The 21,511-nt window shown below is 38.5% G+C and overlaps 1 protein-coding gene across 1 annotated transcript in view; it reads left to right on the top strand.

The window, feature by feature from the left end:
- Positions 1 to 21,511, top strand: part of SLC6A5 (solute carrier family 6 member 5) — a 32,164-nt gene extending 10,653 nt beyond the window's left edge. The window contains exons 9-15 of the mRNA XM_067295541.1: positions 1,450 to 1,574; positions 6,967 to 7,079; positions 7,364 to 7,495; positions 8,589 to 8,688; positions 15,422 to 15,522; positions 18,822 to 18,989; positions 21,356 to 21,511. Of these exons, the coding sequence (XP_067151642.1) occupies positions 1,450 to 1,574; positions 6,967 to 7,079; positions 7,364 to 7,495; positions 8,589 to 8,688; positions 15,422 to 15,522; positions 18,822 to 18,989; positions 21,356 to 21,511 (895 nt within the window). The remainder of the gene's footprint in view (positions 1 to 1,449; positions 1,575 to 6,966; positions 7,080 to 7,363; positions 7,496 to 8,588; positions 8,689 to 15,421; positions 15,523 to 18,821; positions 18,990 to 21,355) is intronic.

The following is a 21,511-nucleotide window of genomic DNA, read 5'->3' as shown; positions in this document are numbered from 1 at the left end:
AATGGAAACATCTAGCCTTGGAAAATCTGTTTCAGAATATCAAGGCAGGAATAAAAGGGATAGCTGTCATGCTATCTTTCTGCATTATTTTAGCAATGGTTTAAGGAGCTTGGAAAATTTTAATGGAAATTTTGAATGAAATACATGGTATTGAAGCATAAAAATCTTAAAGATCTAAAACTAAATACATTCCTTACCTATGTTAGAGAAGAGTTTGGGGAACTGAAGCAGAAATAATTAGAAAAACTTAGTTGCTTCTAATCTGATTAATTTTACAATACAGCTTCAATACTGAAATGAAACACAACTATTTTCCCTTTCAGTGTTTACATTTATTACTTTCTAAGATTGCAGATATAATTCTGTTTTTCAGTCATGTGTCCATTTTAAACATCATGAAATAAATTATAATTGCAATAAGTTTGTATAAATCCACTTCCTAATGCAAACCTAAATTTTTTTTACTTAAAACTTAGCTGGATTTTGGAAGAAGATTAACACATGATGATTCCAAACAGAATGTTGTCATTTCCTCTATAGACTTGAAGAATTAACTTAATCATTCCTGTTACGGGATGCTCTATTAGAGATTCCAAAAGTTCATCATTCAGTGAAGTTCTTGACAGCTTTTTAGATTGTATTTTGTTCTGTCGCTGACAAACAAATTGCAGTAAGAAGGAGCAATTCTAGTCATCTTTGAAAAACTTTTAAAGCAAGTGACTGGTTTGTTCCTCAGTCATTAGCAGTTTAAGGGGAAATCTTTTGGACAAACCTGCCTGGAGGTCAAAATAAAAATCCCATCAAGACTGAAACAATTACCGACAGGGATCATGATGGCTTGTTTCCTATCAAGTCACATGTGCTAACACAATTTAGCATGATATTCAGGTATGGGTTTCTTGAGATTCCCATAATAATGACAACTGAAAACAGTACCAGAGAATCCTCTACAGACAGCTAGATCGGCAGGCACTTAAGGAATGCCATAGGGTATAGAAAGCTTAACCGTGAAATGTTGTGTATAAATGCGAGAAAGATATAGGACAAAAATCATCATAACTGGACTGTGGTGGTCAGTCTGTGTGTAATACAGTGAGCAGCACACATCAGGTAAAAAGTAAAATGCTCTGTTACAAATGCTGTCTTCATTGCTACCTTCTTCAGAAAGGCTCAGCCTCCTGCTTGGCCTGTGGGAAGCTTCCTGTATGGCATGTGGGCGAAGGAGACATGTACAGCTGATTGCTGCTGGTGTGGTGAAGACTTCTGTCATCTCTGATCAGCGTCAAATGTACCTGAAATGTGTAAAAGGATATGGTTTGGGATTATGTACCTTCACCTGCATTCCCACAGAATTTGTGCACTCATGTGAGAGAGTCTTGAAGCGTATGTGAAACTCTCGCTTGCATGTATTAAAACAAGGTGATGAGGGTTTTTTTGTTTTCTTTTCAGGGACACATTGATAGTCACATGCACCAACAGTGCCACAAGTATATTTGCAGGCTTTGTCATCTTCTCAGTTATTGGCTTCATGGCGAATGAGCTCAAAGTAAATATTGAAGCTGTGGCAGACCAAGGTATGGTAATCTGCTGTTTCGGTGCTTAGAATGGATTCTGAAGGGCAAGGTGCAGGCACCTGGTGGCACCTTCAGCTGTGTTATTGAAGATAACATTGGTGGTGGAGATGGGAATACCGGCTTCAAATTGGAGTGGATTAGTAAATCACTTGTAGGCATCTCTGTACAGCTGAATTGCTGTACAGCAATTATTGTTACTGTGAAGTCAAGAAGGCCTCACTTGAGACATCCTTATCACTTGTTTGGTAAGAGAAAGCAGCCAGCTGAGAGTGATTTCTAATCTTTATGTAAATGACTCACTGGTGTGAGGTGAGATCTCCCTTTCATATGCTCCAAGTGGTCACTGGCTCTCTTACCTGTCTCTGCTGCTGCCTTGTCAGGTCCACTTGAAGGTAAAAGTTTTCCCAAATGGGGGGAGCCTTGGATGAAAAGGCAGTGGACTTTGAGATGAGGGAGAGGGGAAGAAATATGGTCTAAGTGGCAGAATGAGCTCTGAGCTGTGGGGAGCAAGGAGTTGCCTCCACAGGGAAATAAAAAATTTGAGCAGAACTGCTATTGCAATGGTGCAAATTTGAAGACCTTGGTTAGTGAATTGAGACTGTTACAAATGGGGATTGGTAAGGTCTTAACTGATAGAGCTGAATGTGAGTGAGAAGAGTGTGACTGATGGATGAATTGGTGCTGTCATGTATTATGTATTACCAAGAAGAAGTGTGAGACAGAAAGGGAGGAGCTTTTGGCATAAGATTTGGAGAAACCTAAAGAGTTGCAAAAATCTGGCGGGATAATAGAGGGATAATTTTGCCTTAGTCTAGTCCTGCCTTTCCTGTGAAATAATCTTAAATAATATATTTGTTGTGGCACTTAGAGTCAAAGTCAGCCCCCCAGATCTTCAGGATCATTTCAAACTGTGTTTAAAAAAAGAAGAGATGATTTTGTAATAATTTTGCCATAACTTGTATATTTATTTACTCTTCCCCCACCAGAACAGTTTCTGTGTATATGCATATGTAATACAGCTTATGTATTGTAGTATTCATAGTTTGTTCTAGACAAATTAGGTGTTGAAGTTAATCTGCATTTGACAATGTTGTGGGAGCTGAATGGAAAACAGACAGCATAGGCTGGGAACTTGTTCAGAAAACCTGTAGGTGTAGGAACAGTAGTCAGTGATGTGGCTGAAGCATTCTTTTTTTTTTTTTTTAAATACTTTCTTCCAGAACTCTGATGTTTCTAATTGTGTATCTACGACATCTAAAAGGAGGAGAACAATAAGAGAAGGGAATAAGATGTTACTGATTAAGGGGAGGGAAAAAAAGACTCTTAATTCTGTTTTCCTTTTCCTTCTCTGGAACCTGAAACATGCATAAGCAAATGGACTCTGCAGTATTTCTCCTGATGTGAGAGATGCAAATAAAGATATCAAGTCATATTTAATTTCTGTAGCAACTTGGGTTGTTAAATTGCAGCACAAATGCTGGTATTAGGTGAAGCCTGTGAACTGCAGCCCGGCTATAGGAAGTTGGTCTGGATCCTGCTGTGCTGTGGATTCAGTCAAAGGGTTTGAGAGGAAAACTTTATATGTTGACCAGCTGGCAAACTCTGTTTCTTGACAGCAGGTAGTAAGGGATACTGCCCTTGCAAGCCTATGTAATGTCAGTTCAGTCTTCAGTGCATTTTTTTGGTCTGCAAGTCAGATAAGTATGAAAAGAAAAGTTTTAGTGTAGTCCCCGTTTTCTGGCTGGATAAGACCCTCACGTCTGAAAGACTCTGCATAAGTTATCTGAGGGTCTGTTCTCATCTCAGAGCTGTGCTCAACTTGTCTCCAGCCCATGTCATTGTGCCCATATCTTATGACAGGGCAGCAATGTTGTTTTTTATTACCCTATGCAATCTTATGCGCCTTCTGTATGCCAACAGGCATCACCTGTTGACAGTCCTTGTATAATGACAGCTTTCCTTTTTCTTGGTAAAGAAACATCAGAAACAACTTTGTTTGCTGTGGGTTATACTCATATGAATGATGTCTTGAGGGAGCTCTTTTCTGTACCAGATGTGTTGAAATCCCAGGCAACTGAGCAGTAAAGCATATTAGGATAAGCCATTTTGTTCTTGAAAGTTTGAAGGTTACAGATGACAAGTCTTTCTCACAGGCAACACCAAAAGGAACACCATTCTGTCCCATGCAGTCAAAAACAGGCTACGTAACTTGTTTCTGACTTCGCTAGGTAACATAGGTGTGCCTTGGTCCTTTTTGCATCCTCTTTCCATTGGATTTCCCCTCTCCCTAAGGTAGTCTCCTGCAAAATCCAGGAAGATATCAGTTGTTTCTGAGTACATTGTTTATGACCTATTTTCCCACTGAATGTCATAATTGTCCTCAGAAAGATTCTTTTGAGCCCTTATGAGCCTTTGAGAAGTCATTTGGGATACAATGGCATGGATTCAAAAAAGCAGAGGCCATTCAAAGTATTAACTCTGCTTTTCAGTGTGGATGGTGGTCTACAAAACATCAAGAAAAAATTGTTTATCTGTAGCGTATTCCTCTCTAATTCACACCTTTTTATTCTGATTCAACTCTCAAAACTGTTTGTATACATATCCTCATTTACTCTCCTGTGATAGTTCCCCAGTCTTGATCCTTTCACTTTGTGTTGCTAGAAAAATCCTTGCTAGATGGCTGGGTGCTAGAAAAATCCTTGCTAGAAACCCAGGTGTTTTAGGAGTAATGCTTCCATTAATCTTTTTATTTTAAATTTTACTTCAGATCTGAAGCAAACAACAGTCCCCCCACCACAAATCCAAACTGCATTGCAGTTAGAGAAATTATTGCAAAGTGTTAAATTCAAACTAAAAATGTGCTTGACTGAAGATACGATGGAAATTCTGAAGGGACTGACAGCGTGAGGGATGGAGAATTGCAGCTGTTAGAGATGGGGTAGAAAACATTTGGTTCAGCTGGTTCATCTCCCTGGAGATTTCTAGTGCGGTAGATCCCAAACTCTTCTCTGTTGCATGCTTGTTGGAGGTCTTTGAATAAGTGACTGGTCACATGGTGGAGCTCTCTGTTTCCAGCCCTTTCAGCGGATGTTCAAGGGAATGTGAGAAAAGCTGTCAGCAGACAATCTTATTGTGGGGCTGTTGGTACATTTGTAAAAACCCCTTTTAAGCCATTTAAAAATATCTCACCAGTGTGAGGCTTTTTCACTCCACTTCCACAGTGACAGGGGAAACAAAATTTAGTCCCATTATAGAAGAAAACTCTACAGCAGGAGGACAGTGAAAATTGGAAAAAAAAATGCTGAGTTGGCATATTGGAAAAAAAATAAAATTGGACACAGCAAGTGGGGGAAAACAAGAAATCCCTTATCCCTGCTTTCCTGGTTTTATTCGAAAGTTTTATTATTTTTTGCAGAAAATAAGAAAACAGCAAAAATGATGATAATAAATAACCTCATTTCATGTTTCCAAAAGCTTGAGTGAAATGGTTAATGGAAACAGAAAGGGGTTTTTTTGTTGTCATTTTTCCCCACTTTTTTCTAAAGTATAAATCTGAAATAATATGCTTTTTTTTTTTTCATTTAGAATCTTCCTTTTGGGAAACATCATGTACATTATGGAAAAAAATATTTTAATGGAGAGAAAGATAGGAAAATCTATCTTGTTTCTACTCTCATATTTTGAATAAGAACATACTGCAGTTGAAAGGTTCTCATAATTTAGAATAAAATTTCAAGGTCGTCAGACTTTTCATCTCAGGGCATGTAAAAGCCTCAGAGAATTTTCCTGGCTTTAATAGCCTTTTAGAAGGAGCTTACACCTCCCCAAATCTCCAAAAATGTTAATTGTTGGGAACTGTGCTTACACAGAGGATTGACAGCCAGGCAGGGTGCCAGCCTCCTTGTGACTGCTTACCTGTGCTCGGATATTGCCCTTACTGTAGGCCTTAACTGGCACCTGGTATTTTTGAGTTGTGAGGGGCCAAGATCGAGAGATGTGCAATTTCATTTTGTATACTTAAACTGTTCCGCGGGCTGTGATTAATGGGAACTGTTCTGAGATTTGATTTAAACTTCTAAATGCAGGAAGCTAGAGCAAACAGAGCACCTTTCTCTAACAGTCAAGGAGAAATTTTTAATCAAGAGATGAAGAACATGTTCATGAATAAATAATATTTCCACACACACCTTTCTATTCAGAAAAGCCACCTTTCTGCAGCAAATTTTAAAGACCACAACACTTACTGAATCATGTACAGTGTTTTTTTACAGTATTGCTAACTCTTGTGTTTGTCTCTTGTTCAGAAGGATCTCTAAACACTTTACAAGCTACCTGTGGAGATAATTTCACAGGCTGCTAAAGCTGTGCGTTCTTCTCAGTGTGTGAGAGAGCAACATTTACCTCTTTAACAGAAACAACATGGGGAGCAGTAGGAAATGGGATCCTATAACCCAGATTAGCAGTGGCCAGGACAGTGTGACTTTGCACCTCCTCCTTCTCCTGTTACAGGTCACAGAATCAGCTCAACTTAACTTGTGTTTGTATCTCGCCTGAGCCTTCAGAGCATTGTGACTGGGTATTGCTTTAGTTGGGATAAATAGGGAAGAAGTGCCATCTGCTGTAATCTACCACCAAACTCCTGCAGCATTTTCTCCCAGGCACATCTAAGTGTACTTGTGAAAAGAATTTTTCTTTACTGTCAATAAAAATTATAGCCCAGGATAAGAAAACCAAAACAGAAAACAGGCAAATTCCTAGTTAAGGCTTTAAAAAGTATAAACTCCATAGTCTTTCTGCTGTGCATTACTTCAATATTTTTGTGGATTCATTTTAGATTCCCAGTAATTCTTGCCATGTGCCCGAGATTAGCTTTGTGCATTTGTTACCTGCTGTACTGCTCATTCAATTATGTGCTGATGAGGTAGAGCACTTTCTTTTCCATTGATCCTTGTAGTACCTAGGTGTGGAGGGTTGCCATGTTGATCCAAGGTCTAGACTGTTAATTGGAGTGGGACAGTGGTGGGTGGGGGACAATTTGATTACAGAGCAGGAAAGAAACATAGGCCCAATGCAGAATTTCTGCTGATCTTTCTCATTTGGATCAGTGTGGTAGTATCAAGGTTAAACACGTATTTTGCAACTTGGAAAGTACGAGTGTATGAACGTTCTGAAATGTACAGCCAAAATAGAAATTAATCATGTGAGGCTAAATTCTGCAGTGGTTAAATCTTTATGTAAATAGGAAAGATTGAATCTGATCCCTTTTACTTTTATCAAGCACAGTAATATTGTATTCTACTTTGAAACGTGACTCTTATTTCTTTCTCTTCCACTTGGCCAACAATGTTAATGTGATGCAAGATACTCCAGCCTTTATTTTTACCATTTCTAGGTCCTGGGATTGCTTTTGTGGTTTACCCAGAAGCCTTGACTAGGCTTCCCCTCTCTCCATTCTGGGCTATAATATTCTTTTTGATGCTTCTGACGCTTGGATTGGACACTATGGTAAGCTGCTTCTGTCTCCCATGCCTTTTCCTCTTGCTCTGCCAATTTATTTGTCCTGAAGACCATGAAATTACTTGCTGTTTTCCATGTGTTCAGTCAACTGCTCTGCAAAGAGAAGATTGAAACAAAGCCATCAGTGTTGCATTCATTTGGTTGAAACTTCAACATTATCATCTGAGCATTTAGCATCTAAGTCTCTAAACACTCTGTTTAATATTTCAATATACCCAGTTGGACCATTTTATGTATGTAGTGTACATTGATCATTTTCTTTTGTCTTTCAGTTTGCCACTATTGAGACTATAGTGACCTCTGTTTCAGATGAGTTTCCCAAATACTTACGTACACACAAGGCACTGTTCACTCTTGGGTGCTGCATTTCCTTTTTCATCATGGGATTTCCTATGATCACTCAGGTAATAATATTGCCTTTGAGCAACACTGGCTGTCCCCAGTCCCCCTCTGGTGGCCATTCTATTCTCGTGCAAAAAGCAGTTGCATAAGATTAAGCCTGTGTAATTCCATTAAATGCGCAAGGACACCGGGTGATTTTGAAAGCCTTATTTTTTTGGATGCTCTGAGAGACTTGGTTGCTCAAATCTTTCTGAAAATTAAGCTTTTTAAAAATCAATTCCTAGCCAAGCAACCCCAAAGCAGTCACATAAAATAGCTATTCATTTTTTTTAAAGTTTATATAGCATATAAAACTGTACTTTGGGTGCTTTTTCAGATATGTACAGATTAGATATGTATTGATAGTCCTGAAAAACTGTGGAGTTAATGAAATTCTCATCTACCTTTGACAGTCTTCCCTGTCTTTTGTCTGTCAATTCCTCCAGCGTTGTCGCTCTCAGCAACTTCAGGAGGAGGTGCAAAAATTATTTTTAGTCTTTTATTTGCTCCCTTTTTTTTCCCCTCCCTCTTTTCTTTCTCACCCTCATCTTGTCACCTGCTACACCAAATTTGGAGTTCTGAAGCCTGGGGTGGATAGTATTCAGTTCTTCTTTCACTTGAATTGTATTGCTTAACCTCTATCCTGAAGTTAGGCAGTTATATCCTTTCTAGCAAAGAAATGAACTGACCTCACTAGTATAGTATCTCTGGTTTAAATGGTGCTTTTGATATGGTATTTAATGGTTAGACCCTCTGCTAGTGGAAGATCTGGTTCCAGTTCATTCCTTGATCTGAAAAGACAGAAATCAATGTCTCCCACTTTACTAAGAGCATTTTAGCTACCAGACTAAGACATACCCTCTCCTTTTTTTTTTTTTTTTTCTTTTTGAGGTGGACTATATTGCTGAAAATAATTCAGTGTTAATTTAGCCAAAAGGAAGAAACAAGAGTGTGGCATGAATCTGTGGCCTGCTGATGTTAGGATGCTTATGTGGGGTGGAGAGTCCTGAACTCTGGCTCCTGTTCATTTTGCCTACCTTAATGCTATTTATGGAATGGGGATATTGTGATATACAGGTGAAGAGAGACAGCAGATTTTTCTCCTTTTTCCTTTAGGGTGGAATGTACATGTTACAGCTTGTGGACACTTATGCAGCTTCTTATTCCCTCGTCATCATTGCCATCTTTGAGCTTGTTGGAGTTTCTTATATATATGGTAAGAAAAGGGACATTTTTGCATATGGTAACATAGATGCTACCATGAAACTCTTATGGAAAGAGGTAAAATTTTCTTTTTTAAAAAAATACTAGAGTTCAGAATTCAGAAACATCATTTTGAATTGAGGAGCTATGGGACTATATTACTATAGGATTCCTCTAAATATATGTATTCAGAAGACTACTTTGTTTAGCCTAATGTCCTTTTTCTACCAGTAGCTCAAAGCCAGTGCCTAGAGATGTATGCAAGAATAGAGCAAGCATTAAGTGAACTGTCTTCAGAGGCTCACTCATACTCAGTTTTGTGGTTCAGAGACTTCCTCAGCTAGAAGTGGCATCTTTACGGTTAACAACTTTTGATGGATTTATTTTCCATATATGCATCCAGCCTTCCCTTTAGCCCATGTGTCCATAACATGGAATCAAGAACATGCTGCTACCCTCAGAGATTATTTATACATGGTGGTAACACCAGTTATACTGAACCATGCTGACATGTTGTTTTTTGACTGTTGTCATATCTTAAATTATGAGGAAGCACCTGAGCTGGTATAAACTAGAGTAAGTGTCTTGATGCTACTGTAGCTATGTCAGTTGACACCAGCTGGTGATCCACTCCCAAACTTGTCTGGTGCTTCTAGGAGATTGATTCTTGGAAATGTGTGATGTCAGACGGTAGCACTAGGGAGTGTGAAGATCTCCCTACATAAAAAAAATGATTAATCCGTGTCTGGAGTGTGTTGTTGGCACTTGAGACTTGTCTTCATAAGCAAAGCAAGTTCTGAACCTTGGTGTTAAAGAAAGCAAAGATGTGGTCATTTCTGTTGTTGCTGTGGACAGGAAGGAATTATATATTATATATCAGCTAGTCATAAAATGATCTCAGGATTTTCTGCTGAAGATGCTTATCTAGCAGGATGTTCTTTGGCCCTAGTCCTATCTCATGGTGTGCACTGGATGTACGTATCTACCTAAGTTGTGGGGTCCACTCTGTAATATAAATGTTTGAAAAGATCTGATATGACTCAAACCACATTGAATTTATTCCTCTTGTCTGAAAGAGGAAGGAATAGAAGCAACATATATGTATGGAAAGGACATGAAATCAGGGCAAAAAGAGGATGATTTAGTCGCTCTCTGCCTTCCTTTTTTTCCCTCTGATTTCATGGAAATACAGAGGTATATGTTAACCCCACAGACATCCAATCCAGTGAGCAGGCTTCAGAGGCTGTAAGCTAAGTCAGAAATGACCCAGTAAGGAAAATGTTACCAAACACAGTGGAAAATGTCAAAATACTAAGTGAAGGCTTGCTTTAGCCTGTTCAGGTTTTGGCTGATCAAAATAATTTTTACTTTTTATATCCCTGAAATGTAAGTATTTCAATTAGAGCTGGTTTAGAAGTGTAATCTCTGTGAGTGAAATGGTGTTGGCAACTGCTATCAGCTTTACAGTCGAATAATCTTCTCAAAGGACCTAAATGTAATGCTTTGAGATATCTCCTAAAGTGAAGTCCAAATATGGAGTTCAGGGATTATTTAGCAGAACTCCTGGTTTGAAAATCAGTGCTGGCAAGTTACGTTGTTTCTCTGTGCTTCAGTTTCCATGAAGACTTTCAAGAGCTGTGCATTCCCTCCCCATGGTTACCACAGGCTTTGGCACTTACTGGCCCTGTGGAAACACTGCCTGGTACATGTCATCTGAGACATTAGCGTGTGCTCTGTGCTGGGGGTCCCCATAACTCACAGACTTGTTGCAGTGTGACCATTCACCTTTGCTCACTATTGGTAGTTAGTTAGCCACCAAACAGTTTCTTGTGTGTATTTAGCTGATATTTTCCAACAGCGTGCTTGTTTAAAGCAGTGGTAATTTGGGGGACAAGCTAAACACTTTTTCTGAATTTGTCTGTTTGCGATAAGTCAATGGTTTCTGAGCTGTCCTCAGTGAGCATCACACTCCTTTCTGTGAGTCCCTTTTTATAATCTTGTTGCTATGGATATTAGCAATTTAATTTGGGGGGGTCTCATGACCTGTAAAATGGACATTACTACTAATGTGTCATAAAAGGTGATGCCAGAAGCTTGTTAAGTGGAATGACTGCATACTGGCCTGACAGAAAAAAACATATTAAAAAGTTGGTATGTCTACCTCTTTGACTTTCTATAGATTAACTGAACAACCACAGGATTTATTGAGATGCTTAACAGTAAATCCCCAAGACTAAAGAACTTAACACTCAATCTTTAATGAGAATACATTCAAAAAATCTAGAAAAAAATTAAAAAGAACATATTCATTAGCTGTAAAACAGTTCTGTGCTCAAAGCACAGAACTAGCTTCAACTGCTGATCCTGCCAGACACTTCACATCAGTCTGGTTGTTGTACTGACTTCCCAGCTTTGCTAAAATTGAAACAGTCTCTTAAGAGATGGTGAGTGGGAATACTCCAGAAGAGTATGGGTTTGGGTTCTGTTTTTTCTCTTTCTTCTTCCTTCTCTTTATTCTCAGAGCATGTCTGAACGATGCTGTGGTAAAAGTACTAGATGTTGTCGCCCTCCTTCGCCAGTGTTATCAATAGCATCACTCAGTCTGTACCCAAAAGATTGTCTCCTCTAAGCCATCACCATCAGTGTGCAAGATAAAAAAAAAAAACCTCCCTGCAGAGCATATTTTAATAGCCCCCAAAAATTTAAATTTGTGGGTTATTTTTTGTTGTGTATGTTTTTGAATAAGCATGAAGGCATACAGGGAGAAAATACTGGATCTATTCCTCCTTTGAACACTGAGTGGCAGAAGTACTACAAACCTGCCTTTATGGAACAACATTTTATTAGACTTGTAAACAAAATTGCAAAGACTTGTGCCTGTTTTCCTCCAACAAATTCATTATGCCTCAAAAAAAATTTTTTTTTTGAAAAACATATAGTAATATAGAATAGTTACAGCATTAGTAAGGACTTGAATAGATGAGACAAATTTCTAGTTAGGATGTTACTTTAATGTAATTAGACTTGGAAAAGATTGGATGAATTGCAGATCATTTTTTCCATGCTCTGTCTGTACCAACTGATTGGTAATCAACAGATGCTGGTAAAGTCTTTGACTAAAAAAAAATATTTCAGAAGTTATTCCCTAGAATTAACCTTTTGCTAGACTAAAGAGCTTCCATTCTTTCAGCACCAAAAATCAAGGATTTATCTTACAATCTTTATTCACTTGAATAATGCACCACAGCTACTTTTTCTGCATCAAGGCCACTTTTATAGGGATTTTGTTTGCAGGAGCGCAGCTTGTATATTTGTGATTTGCGTGTTGCAAATAGAAGTGAAGCTGCTGCTCTTGTTATATTCCTTCAAACAGTGCTTAAAATTGGCATAATATATTTTTCAAGCTCAGACAATTGCTTATTTTACACTCCACTGACACTCTTCTTTGTACACTTGTACTCTTCATAGCAGGCAGGTTGGCATAATACTAGCAGGTGCTTTTATGATTAAATAAATCTGTCTTTAGTTCTTGTTACATGTTCTGCTTGCTGAGCTTGTTGAGATTTTTAAATTAAAAAGAGGCACACTTAGTTATTTCCTTGCAATCACTTGTTTTTCATTAGAGCTCGTGCTATATAATCCAGTCAAATTCTGCCTTTTATTATGTATGCTGGTATAGATGTTTATTCTCCAGTTGTTTAGGTTATGATGCATGATTGGTTAAGAATAGTTTAGAGCTGTGGGTATTAATTTAATCATCAGCATAGTTCCCAGTGATGTGTTCCGTAACATGAAGCCAAATACAAAGATTCTTATGCTTGAGTGAAATATTGCAGGAAACTGTCTGAAATTAAAAATGTATTAATGTATGATCTTAACTTTTTTCACAATCCTTTTAGTGTTTTTTTTTTTTGGTGCAAGTCTCTTGTTGGGAAGGTTGATCATCAGAGTGAACGGTAACTGCTGCAGTGTATTTGCACAATGTTAGTTTTTGAGTACTTTACATGTAGCAGGATATTTAAGTGGTTGTCTGTCATAATTTGCATTCTACTTTTTACATTTTTTGTATCTGCAACATTTAGTAATACAACTTCCCACTTTAGAGAGCAGAAACTGAAAAATGAAACTTCATATACTGTTTATTTCCCAAGGTCATTCACTGCATCTGACTGAGCTGAGAGGGAAACCATGTATGCTAAGATTTGACCAGTGTTCTGTTATCTAAAGCATCTTTGTCTTTTACTGTGGAACTTTATGAAACTATTTTCAGTCATTCATCAGGAAAAAGATGTGTACTGTGTAATCTCTGAATCTGCTTACATGTGTTTGACTCTTGAACTGCTAATATTAAAATGTGGACTTAAGCTGAATATCTGTGGGCAATGCTACAGGGGGAACTCAACTTCCTTTCTCTCTCTCACCCTCCCCCCCCCCCTTTTTTTTTTCTTTCTTAAACATAACACAGATTTTAGCTTTTCTGCTTTAGGGTATCTGCCCAAGCTGGCTTACTCTGTTCTCACTCTCTGAGCTCAGTCTTGAGCTCTGCCTCATTTCTAATACCATCTAGCCTGGTGTTATTTTAGAGGTGTCTGTAACAGAGGTGCATCAGAAGATATTGAATATTGAACCATTGCTACTTTTGTATATGCTGGGCCATCTTTTCCGAATTCTAAGAGCAGACAGTCACGTGGGTAGATTCAATTCTCCTCAATATCAACAGAAGGCTTCCAAAATTCGGTGGATCAAGCCTGGGGATTATCCCTTCTTAGGTTCAGCAACTGCAGTGGCTGGTTATAAGGACAATAAGAATAAAGCAGCTTATTACTTTTCTTCCAATTTTTTCCTTCCTTATTCACTAAGTTCCCTCCAACATTTTAAGCTCCATCTCTGTCTCCACATCATAAAAATTAGACTAAATGCCATAGAATAGTGTTCTGCAAAATTCAAATGGAAGAGACAATCATTTGCTTCAACAGATAAAATTGGCCAAAATCTGAAATGCTTGTATGACTGATGAGCTCAGCCTTGGACCCCCAATCTCCCTTTTCCTATCACCATAAGAAAAGCTGGAATAATTTTTGATTTTTGTTTTTATTTGTTTTGGATAAATTACTAATAGGTGTGATACTGAGTAGGGGCAATTTAGCTAAACAGCTACACAGAACAAAACTGAAAAGCAAGCTGGGTTTTACCATTAGGGTGTTAGCAACTGCTAGGCCAGCGCACCGTTTCAAGGCATATGGCATGGCCAGGGAGATAGCTGCAGCATGCTCAGCATCAGGGCTGGATTTACCTCTGGAAAGAAAGTCACTGAACTAGTTCCTCTACTGTTGTAAGGTCTGAAATAGGAGTTATTATTAGTACCAGTAGTAGACCAATGCAAACACAGCAAAACCTTTCCATTAGTTTAATTAAAAAGGAGATCTGATGCATCATACCACAGAATAATCTTTAAAAAATATAATAGAACCTCATATAATTTGGGAAAATAGTTATATTTGTATCTGATATAAATAGATACAGTTGAGGAACCTGATGTTACCCCTGCAAAGAGAGAAAACAAGCTTTATTTCTCTCTTCAGTCCTGCAGGCAGTTTCATCTCTCTCTCTCTCTCTTTTCCCCTTAGTTTGTACTTCCACCTTAACCTTTGATTCCATATACTTGGTAGAAAGGGTGCGGATATTCTTGGATTTGGGGACAGATCCTTAGTGAGTCAAGGTAGTGAACCTAGGCTAATTAATAAGACGTGGCAGGTATGAATGAGCTTGATAATATTTTCACTTTTGCAAACACAGATCAGTGTAAAATACAAAAGTTCATGAGTGGTGATAATTGAATTCAGTGGACACAGTATGTATGGGTTGCCAATACTTAGGAAGACCAAAGATGATCTAAATATTTTTGTTTAAAAACAAAAACATGTTGTCTTTGAGCTCCAAAAATAGAACTCTATAAGGGAAGCTGTACTTTCTGCGCAGTGTAATGCAGGACTAAATATTATCTATGGATGTTGTCATGGCACTGAACTCAGATGCAAGGAAGAAATAGCTGAAATATCATTTTTCAGTCTTGTGCGTCTTATTTATTCAACTATATAGATGCAATCAATACAACAACCTGAAGAATTAACATTAACATGTTGATCAATTTGATCCAACAACATAAAATATAAATAAAAATCTTTATAGGTGCTCTCTAATAATTCTAAGTATTGCTTATATATTACTTGAAAAATAACAGGACATTATCAGTTTCAATGCTAAATGATATAATCATAGCCCAATTAAATGGCAGATATAGAGAAGCTCAGTTACTGTCTATGCTGAAATAGGTATTCAGATGATAATTTTTAATGACTGTATATTGTGTGTTTAGATCGTAGTTTGTTTTAAAATTATTATTACATTTTTAATAACATTCATCTTTACAGAGAAAGACAACAAATATGAACAGAACTGCTAGCCAATACACTCTATTAATACATTAATCTGAAATACACTGAACACTTAGTCTCTATGTACCTGCTAAATTTGTTTTAATCCTTAGGAAGCAAATATTTGATTAGGATTATTCCCACCATAATATTCTCACTTCTTGCTGTGTGGTGAGCTCTTCCACTGAAGTTTTCCACCAGTAAATCAGAGTTTGTTACTATAACAAGACACAAGGGAGATCACAACAGCTTTGTTGCAAATTGCAGCTGGTTTCTTTCACCCCTAACTGTATTTACATTTGTTATTTACAGGACTGCAAAGATTTTGTGAAGATATAGAAATGATGATTGGATTCCAGCCAAGCAAGTTCTGGAGAGTCTGTTGGGCATTTGTGACCCCCACTATTTTAACAGTAAGCAGAAAATTTCCGAATGTTATCTTCTAAGACTTTCTTGCTGTTGTTAATGCAATCAAAGTTGTTTCTTGAGTGATCGTGTTGTTTCTGAGCAGCAGTAATCAGATCTCGGTTGTTAATCAACTAGATGCCTAGACACACACGTACAGGCATGTGTTCTTGCATGTGTATAGTAGGCAGAATGGAACATAAGTAATGGTATTTTGGTAGAGAGGGATGGCGAGTCTCCAAATGCTGCTACTGTATTCTTCCACCACCTGTACAAAATGCTGGTACGGCATCCCACTGCACACCAGTATCTTTTAACTATTGCATATATGTGTATTTGATGTGTGTGTGTGTGTCTCAGATCTATATGATCCTTCTGTCTTTTCTCAGGCTGAGTTAGGGAAAAACATTTTGTTGAATCCTAAACTAATTTAAGAGAGACATACTTTGGAAAGGCTTGAGTGGAAATTTGAGTGACAAAGTTTTAGCTAAAAAGATGGAGATGTTATTGCAAAGGTTGAAATGGGTATGTCATCTTTTCAATAACAAGTTAAAAAAAAAACCAACCCTTCAGCTTCTGTTTTTTAGAAAAAAAGAAACTTCGGTTTCCCAAATCATCAGACACTGGGGCATGAATGTGCGGGGCACAGACCTCTGCCAGTTCTTTCTTCAGACTTTGAAAGGGACTGAAAGTAAACACAAGCTGACATTCAGACACCTAAAGGCTTTACCAAATAAGGACCCTCGAGTATATTTTAGCATGAGAAAAGTGGGGGCCCAGGTATTTCTTGTTGTCAAGCCTGGGCTGCCCTGGCCCACGGGCAAGGCCAAATGCTTGCCCGGAGGGACGCGGTCAGGCCCTGCGAGCCGCCGCCCGGCTCCTGCCCGCGAGGGCGAGGAGCGCGTCCGGCGAGCCGGGCCGCAGCGGGAAGCCGCAGCGGGAAGCCGCGGCGCTCGCCCTCCTCCTGGGCGGGCCGGGCGGCCCGGCGCCGCCGAGAGCGATCCTTCCCCGCACCGCGAGGTGTCGTGGCGCGCCAGCAGTTGGCGTGCATTTTACAAAGGAACGGTCTTTGGGACAGAGAAGCAAGGGTTTTTCTGGGGTTGTCAAGGTTAATGTGGAAACGGAGCTTACCTGCGCATTCTTCGTGGCTTTTTTTTTTTTTTAAAAGAAAGGTTTTAATCTTTTTAGAAAACTATTCTTTTTTTGGTATCCCCCCCCTCAAAAAAAAAAAAAAAAAAAGCTGGAATAATGCTGATGTTAATTCCCTTTCATGCTATGCTTTTATTTTAGTTCACCATTTAATTTAAAAGATTGAACATTCTCAATTTTACAATTGCTAAGCATGGGTTTTTTTTAGGTCAAAGAGTCAAAATATAACTACTATATCTATGTTGAGCATCTGACTTTGAAACACGTTTCCTTTGTGCTTTAACCTAAATACAAACACAATCTTTATTGCGTACCTTTGTCATTTTTTTGGCATAAGAATGAAATAATTTATCTCAGTAAACTGAACAGCTAAGTCACAACAAGACAAGTGGGCCTTCCTTAGCCAGTGTTTTGCTTTGAAGGAAATGTACTTTAGGCCTGGACTACAGATGTGGCGAGATTATCAGTATTTATTTAGGACTCTAAACTTTTCTTTTTCTTCTTTTACAACAATACTAAATATTTCACAGTAGTATTTATATCTGGAAGATAAGAATAGTTACTAGAATTTCTGAAAGGTCGCACATTTCAAAGCAATGATAAGTATAATGTCAGCTGGGTAGGGTAAAGAGCAAAATGCTGTCTGTAGTCATTTTCAATTGCTGCTTTTAGAGAACTAACATTTCTGCTTATGTCCTGGAAAATTCTCATTTGTACTGATCTTTAGTGGAAAACATTGGTAAATCTTTTCTTCTAATTTCTGAAAAAATATGGCTCCCCAGATAAGGTTGGTTACTTCTCTCAGCTATTGTTACTTTAGGAATGAGGTAATTTTTTTCTGAAAGCTGAAAAGGCTTATTTTTTGCACATAGCAATACATGTGTGGAGGGACTAGCTTGTTTTGGTGAACTCAACAAAATCCTGAGTTTTGATGAGAAGAAATTTTCTATGCTGAAAATAATTTCTCAAACAAGCATAATGAAGATAGTCTACCTTCCAGCATGGATGTTCTTTACCAATTGTCTTAATTGAAATGTAGTATTATGATGCATGATAAAACAGATAAACCTATCTTATCTATCTAGTGATAACGATTGTTTGATTATGATGATATGTAGCTATAGTTGGTAAATCGGGTTTTGAAAAGTCTGAAGACATAGTCCAGGTCAATCGATAGTATTATGATGCATAAACAGGAATATATACTTTATCTTGAGTGCCTTGTTAAACACGAAGGCGTGTGCACACAGGTTGTTTTTTTAGTTTGTTTGTTTTCTCAATGGCTGTTTTCAAGGTCCTGTCACAGAATCCTTGCTATGCTTCTGCAGGGAATTATAATGCTTTTCTGCAAATAACTTCATTTCTTTACTGATCAGACTTGCACTCTTGGCTACTAACAGTAATCAGAGCTAGGGAATAGGGAATTTTGGTCTCTTATGGAAAGCAAACGAGGTCAGGTCAAATTTGTACGTTCTTTTGCTGTTGTTCCCTCAAAATGTAATATTTTGCCAACTTATAGTGAGAAATCATTTGATACTGATCAGTCATGATTCAATTTTTATGCAATGGAAATAGACAAAGCAAAACCAAGCAATATATTTTTTCTATTATTGCCCCTGTAAAGCTAATATTTGTTACCTTTGAGTAGTCTATTACTAGACTTTCAATTATTTCATATCTCTAGAAATAAAACTGATCATTTTTATATGTGCCTTCACCCAGCTATAGTGCTATAAATCTTCTGCAGGCAATTATTGTGAGCATAGGCATTTCCCGAAAGTTACTGAATTATGCACAAATGTAAGCAGATGTGTTGCTATTCAAACAGTAAGTCAAATGGAGTAACTTAGCATAATCACATTAGGTAAAACTGCCAATAGACCATGTAATAAAGCATGTTACTCTAGGGGCAAGATTCTAATTTCAATTCTTCTGGCATAAATACAATGATTTTGGTGGGGTTTTGCAAGTTTTACACGAAACTCATTAGATTCTGACTCTGACCTGTTTATTACAGTTTGTGTGAGCAATCTGCCTAGATGTGTGTACTTTTATCTTTCTTCCGTATGTACCAAATCTGTTTGTGGATACCTACCATTTGTTGCATAGCAGGCTTGTATTACTTATTCCAGCATTTATTTTCCTTCCTTGTTTCCAGTTTATTCTCTGCTTCAGCTTTTACCAATGGGAACCGATGACTTACGGAGCTTACCACTATCCAGGCTGGTCCATGGTACTTGGATGGCTGATGCTGGCCTGCTCGGTTATTTGGATCCCAATTATGTTTGTGATAAAAATGCATCTAGCCCCTGGCAAATTTATTGAGGTAATTCTTCTGCCTTTTTTCTGCTTAAAAATATGGTCACAGGAGACTTTTATTTTACACTGATTTTTGCGATATTGAATGGCTAATGGTGCTAAGACTATTTTCTGGTGAACTAGTTTTTGTGTTGCAAAGAGACGCTTGGCTGATTTAAAATGCAGCCCTTCTATTCCCCGTTTCTCAACAAAATGCTCCTAAATTGTTAAGCGATTGTTTTTGTGAGAGCTAGAAAGAGCTGCAAATTTCATAAGCCCTGGAAGGGTGTCACTGCTAGAAGGTTGTTTTCCTAGCTTTGTTGGCCTCTTTTGCAAAAGCAGTGTGTGGAAGTAGGAAGCCTCAAATGTTAGTGCACACCACATGTTAGCAAGCCTGACAGCCAGTGCTAGGAGACATCAGCCGCGAGTTGCCCGATTGCCATGAGCCAGATCATCAGGTACCCAAGTTGCTGTAGGTGGCTTCCAGAAAGTTTTACCACTTCATGAAGTTCAACAATGAGAAATATGGAAAGACCTTGTGCTCAAGTTACATATTGTAAAACTTAGCTGACAATCTTTGTATTTTCCCCCCTATTCAGGTCTTTATTTTTCATGAATAAATTGATCCTCTCTGGCATCTGGGCTTAAAAATGCTGGGTGGTGCTTTATACTTATGCTGCTTTTGTTTATTTTGCAAACCTGATTCCTGCTACTTCCCCTGCTGCTCCAAAGACGTGGTGCTGCCCTTTGGCTCGGTTTCGCTGTGCCCGGTACTGCTGGCTGCCACAGCTGCCTCTTCTTGAGGTGTTCCCAGCCCTGCTGGCTTGCCTCAGCTCCTTACGGGTGCTGTACAGGGCAGTCTCTCCCATATCAGCGTTTCACCCCTTCATTGCCTTCACCTTGTCATCTGAATAAGTTCAGTGCTCTTGTTCCTTGCCTTTGAGGCTTTCTCAGTTCTGCCCTCTCCTCGCTGCATACTGCTTATGCTGCTCTCTCCTTGGGATAGAGAGCAGACACACGTCTCCCCTTTTCATATTCATTTTCACCCTTGCAGATCAGCCCTCCTGCAAAATCCATAGGGGCCATTATAGGCCTAAAAAAGAAAAGGAGAGAAAATGTACTAAAATAGAATCTTCTTTTGGTCTCTCAGTGTGTCACACTACCCATGCCTAAGGGAAAAGTTCATGCTTTTCCGTTTCATATAGAGCAAAAGAGTTTAAGCGGTAGGACACCCTAGGGGGAGCATCCAAGTACACAGCTGCACTAGGCAACGAGGCCACTTGTCTAAAGGACCATTCAGTCCTTGTGCAGAGCATATTGGAGTGCACAGGTCAGCAGAGATAACTGCTCCTGCTGGAAATGAGCTAATAAGAAATTAGACTTGTTCCTCACCTCTTAATTTTCGGCTGATGTCTAGACTATGGGCCCTGCTTAGAAATAAGCACTGTTACAGTTGGCCTTCTGTTTTTTTACAAAGCAGTAATTCTGTTCCTCTCATTGAGATAAATTCCTCTTCTGCTAATCTTCTGATTTATCTGTGTGGAATTAGCATTGTATGTTGCCTCAAAAAATAGGGTGCTCTTCCTACTGTCCCTCTGGTAGCGCACCCAAAGAAATGCCAAAAAGTTGGATCTGTTTTGAAGGGACTTTTGCTGAAGCTATTTCAGCTTTAGCCCAGTATTTCCTGAACACTGAATCTGCTGCATAAGTTTCTAATGGTTGATTTGGGAGGTAAAGGTTGCACACTGGTAATTAAGCAGAGATTAAAATAACTGATATAGAGGCCTGATTCACTTTATTAGGTAATAAACATATAATTGTTCACTCTCAAGCAGTCAGAAATATGTTTTCTTTCCTTTTTATCTATAAATGTGCCACTCAAATTATATATTTAATAAAGAAATCAGTGGAAAGATTAGAAGATTTTTGTTGTTTGCCAGGCTAACATTCTCCTCTTTCCTGCAGATAGAAGTGAAGCATTTTGTCATCTGAAAATTAAAATCTTTGTTCATTCATAACAGTGTACTTCTTTTGGTCATTTGAATACTTTTGGGAAATATGCTAAACAAAAATCCAATTATTTTAATGCAGTTACCCACTGCTTAGATGATTGAGCTAAGTTATTGAGCACATGTCCTTCAGAAAGCAAGGCTAGCAATCTGTAGTAGTCGTTCTCAGTTCCCTTCATATGGTGCGGGGGAGAATGTATAATTAAAATCTGGGCACTTTATCCTCTATTAATCTTGCAAACTTTGTGCAAAACAAACACTGAGCAGTGGAGCATTGCAGGGCCATTATCAATAAACTCAAATGAGCCTAACCTTATTTCTTCTGCATTGTAATTCTGCTCTGTAATTTCAAATGAGACTGTCTTTTATCTCCCCCGCATTGCAGCGACTCAAGCTGGTGTGCTCTCCACAGCCTGACTGGGGTCCGTTTTTGGCCAAGCACCGTGGTGAACGTTACACGAACATGATTGATCCACTGGGAACCTCCTCCCTGGGACTTAAGCTGCCAGTGAAGGATATAGAACTGGGGACACAATGCTAA

Source organism: Apteryx mantelli, chromosome 4 (assembly GCF_036417845.1).
Source record: "Apteryx mantelli isolate bAptMan1 chromosome 4, bAptMan1.hap1, whole genome shotgun sequence".
NCBI classification, from domain to species: domain Eukaryota; kingdom Metazoa; phylum Chordata; class Aves; order Apterygiformes; family Apterygidae; genus Apteryx; species Apteryx mantelli.
This window is presented reverse-complemented; position numbering and strand designations above follow the sequence as displayed.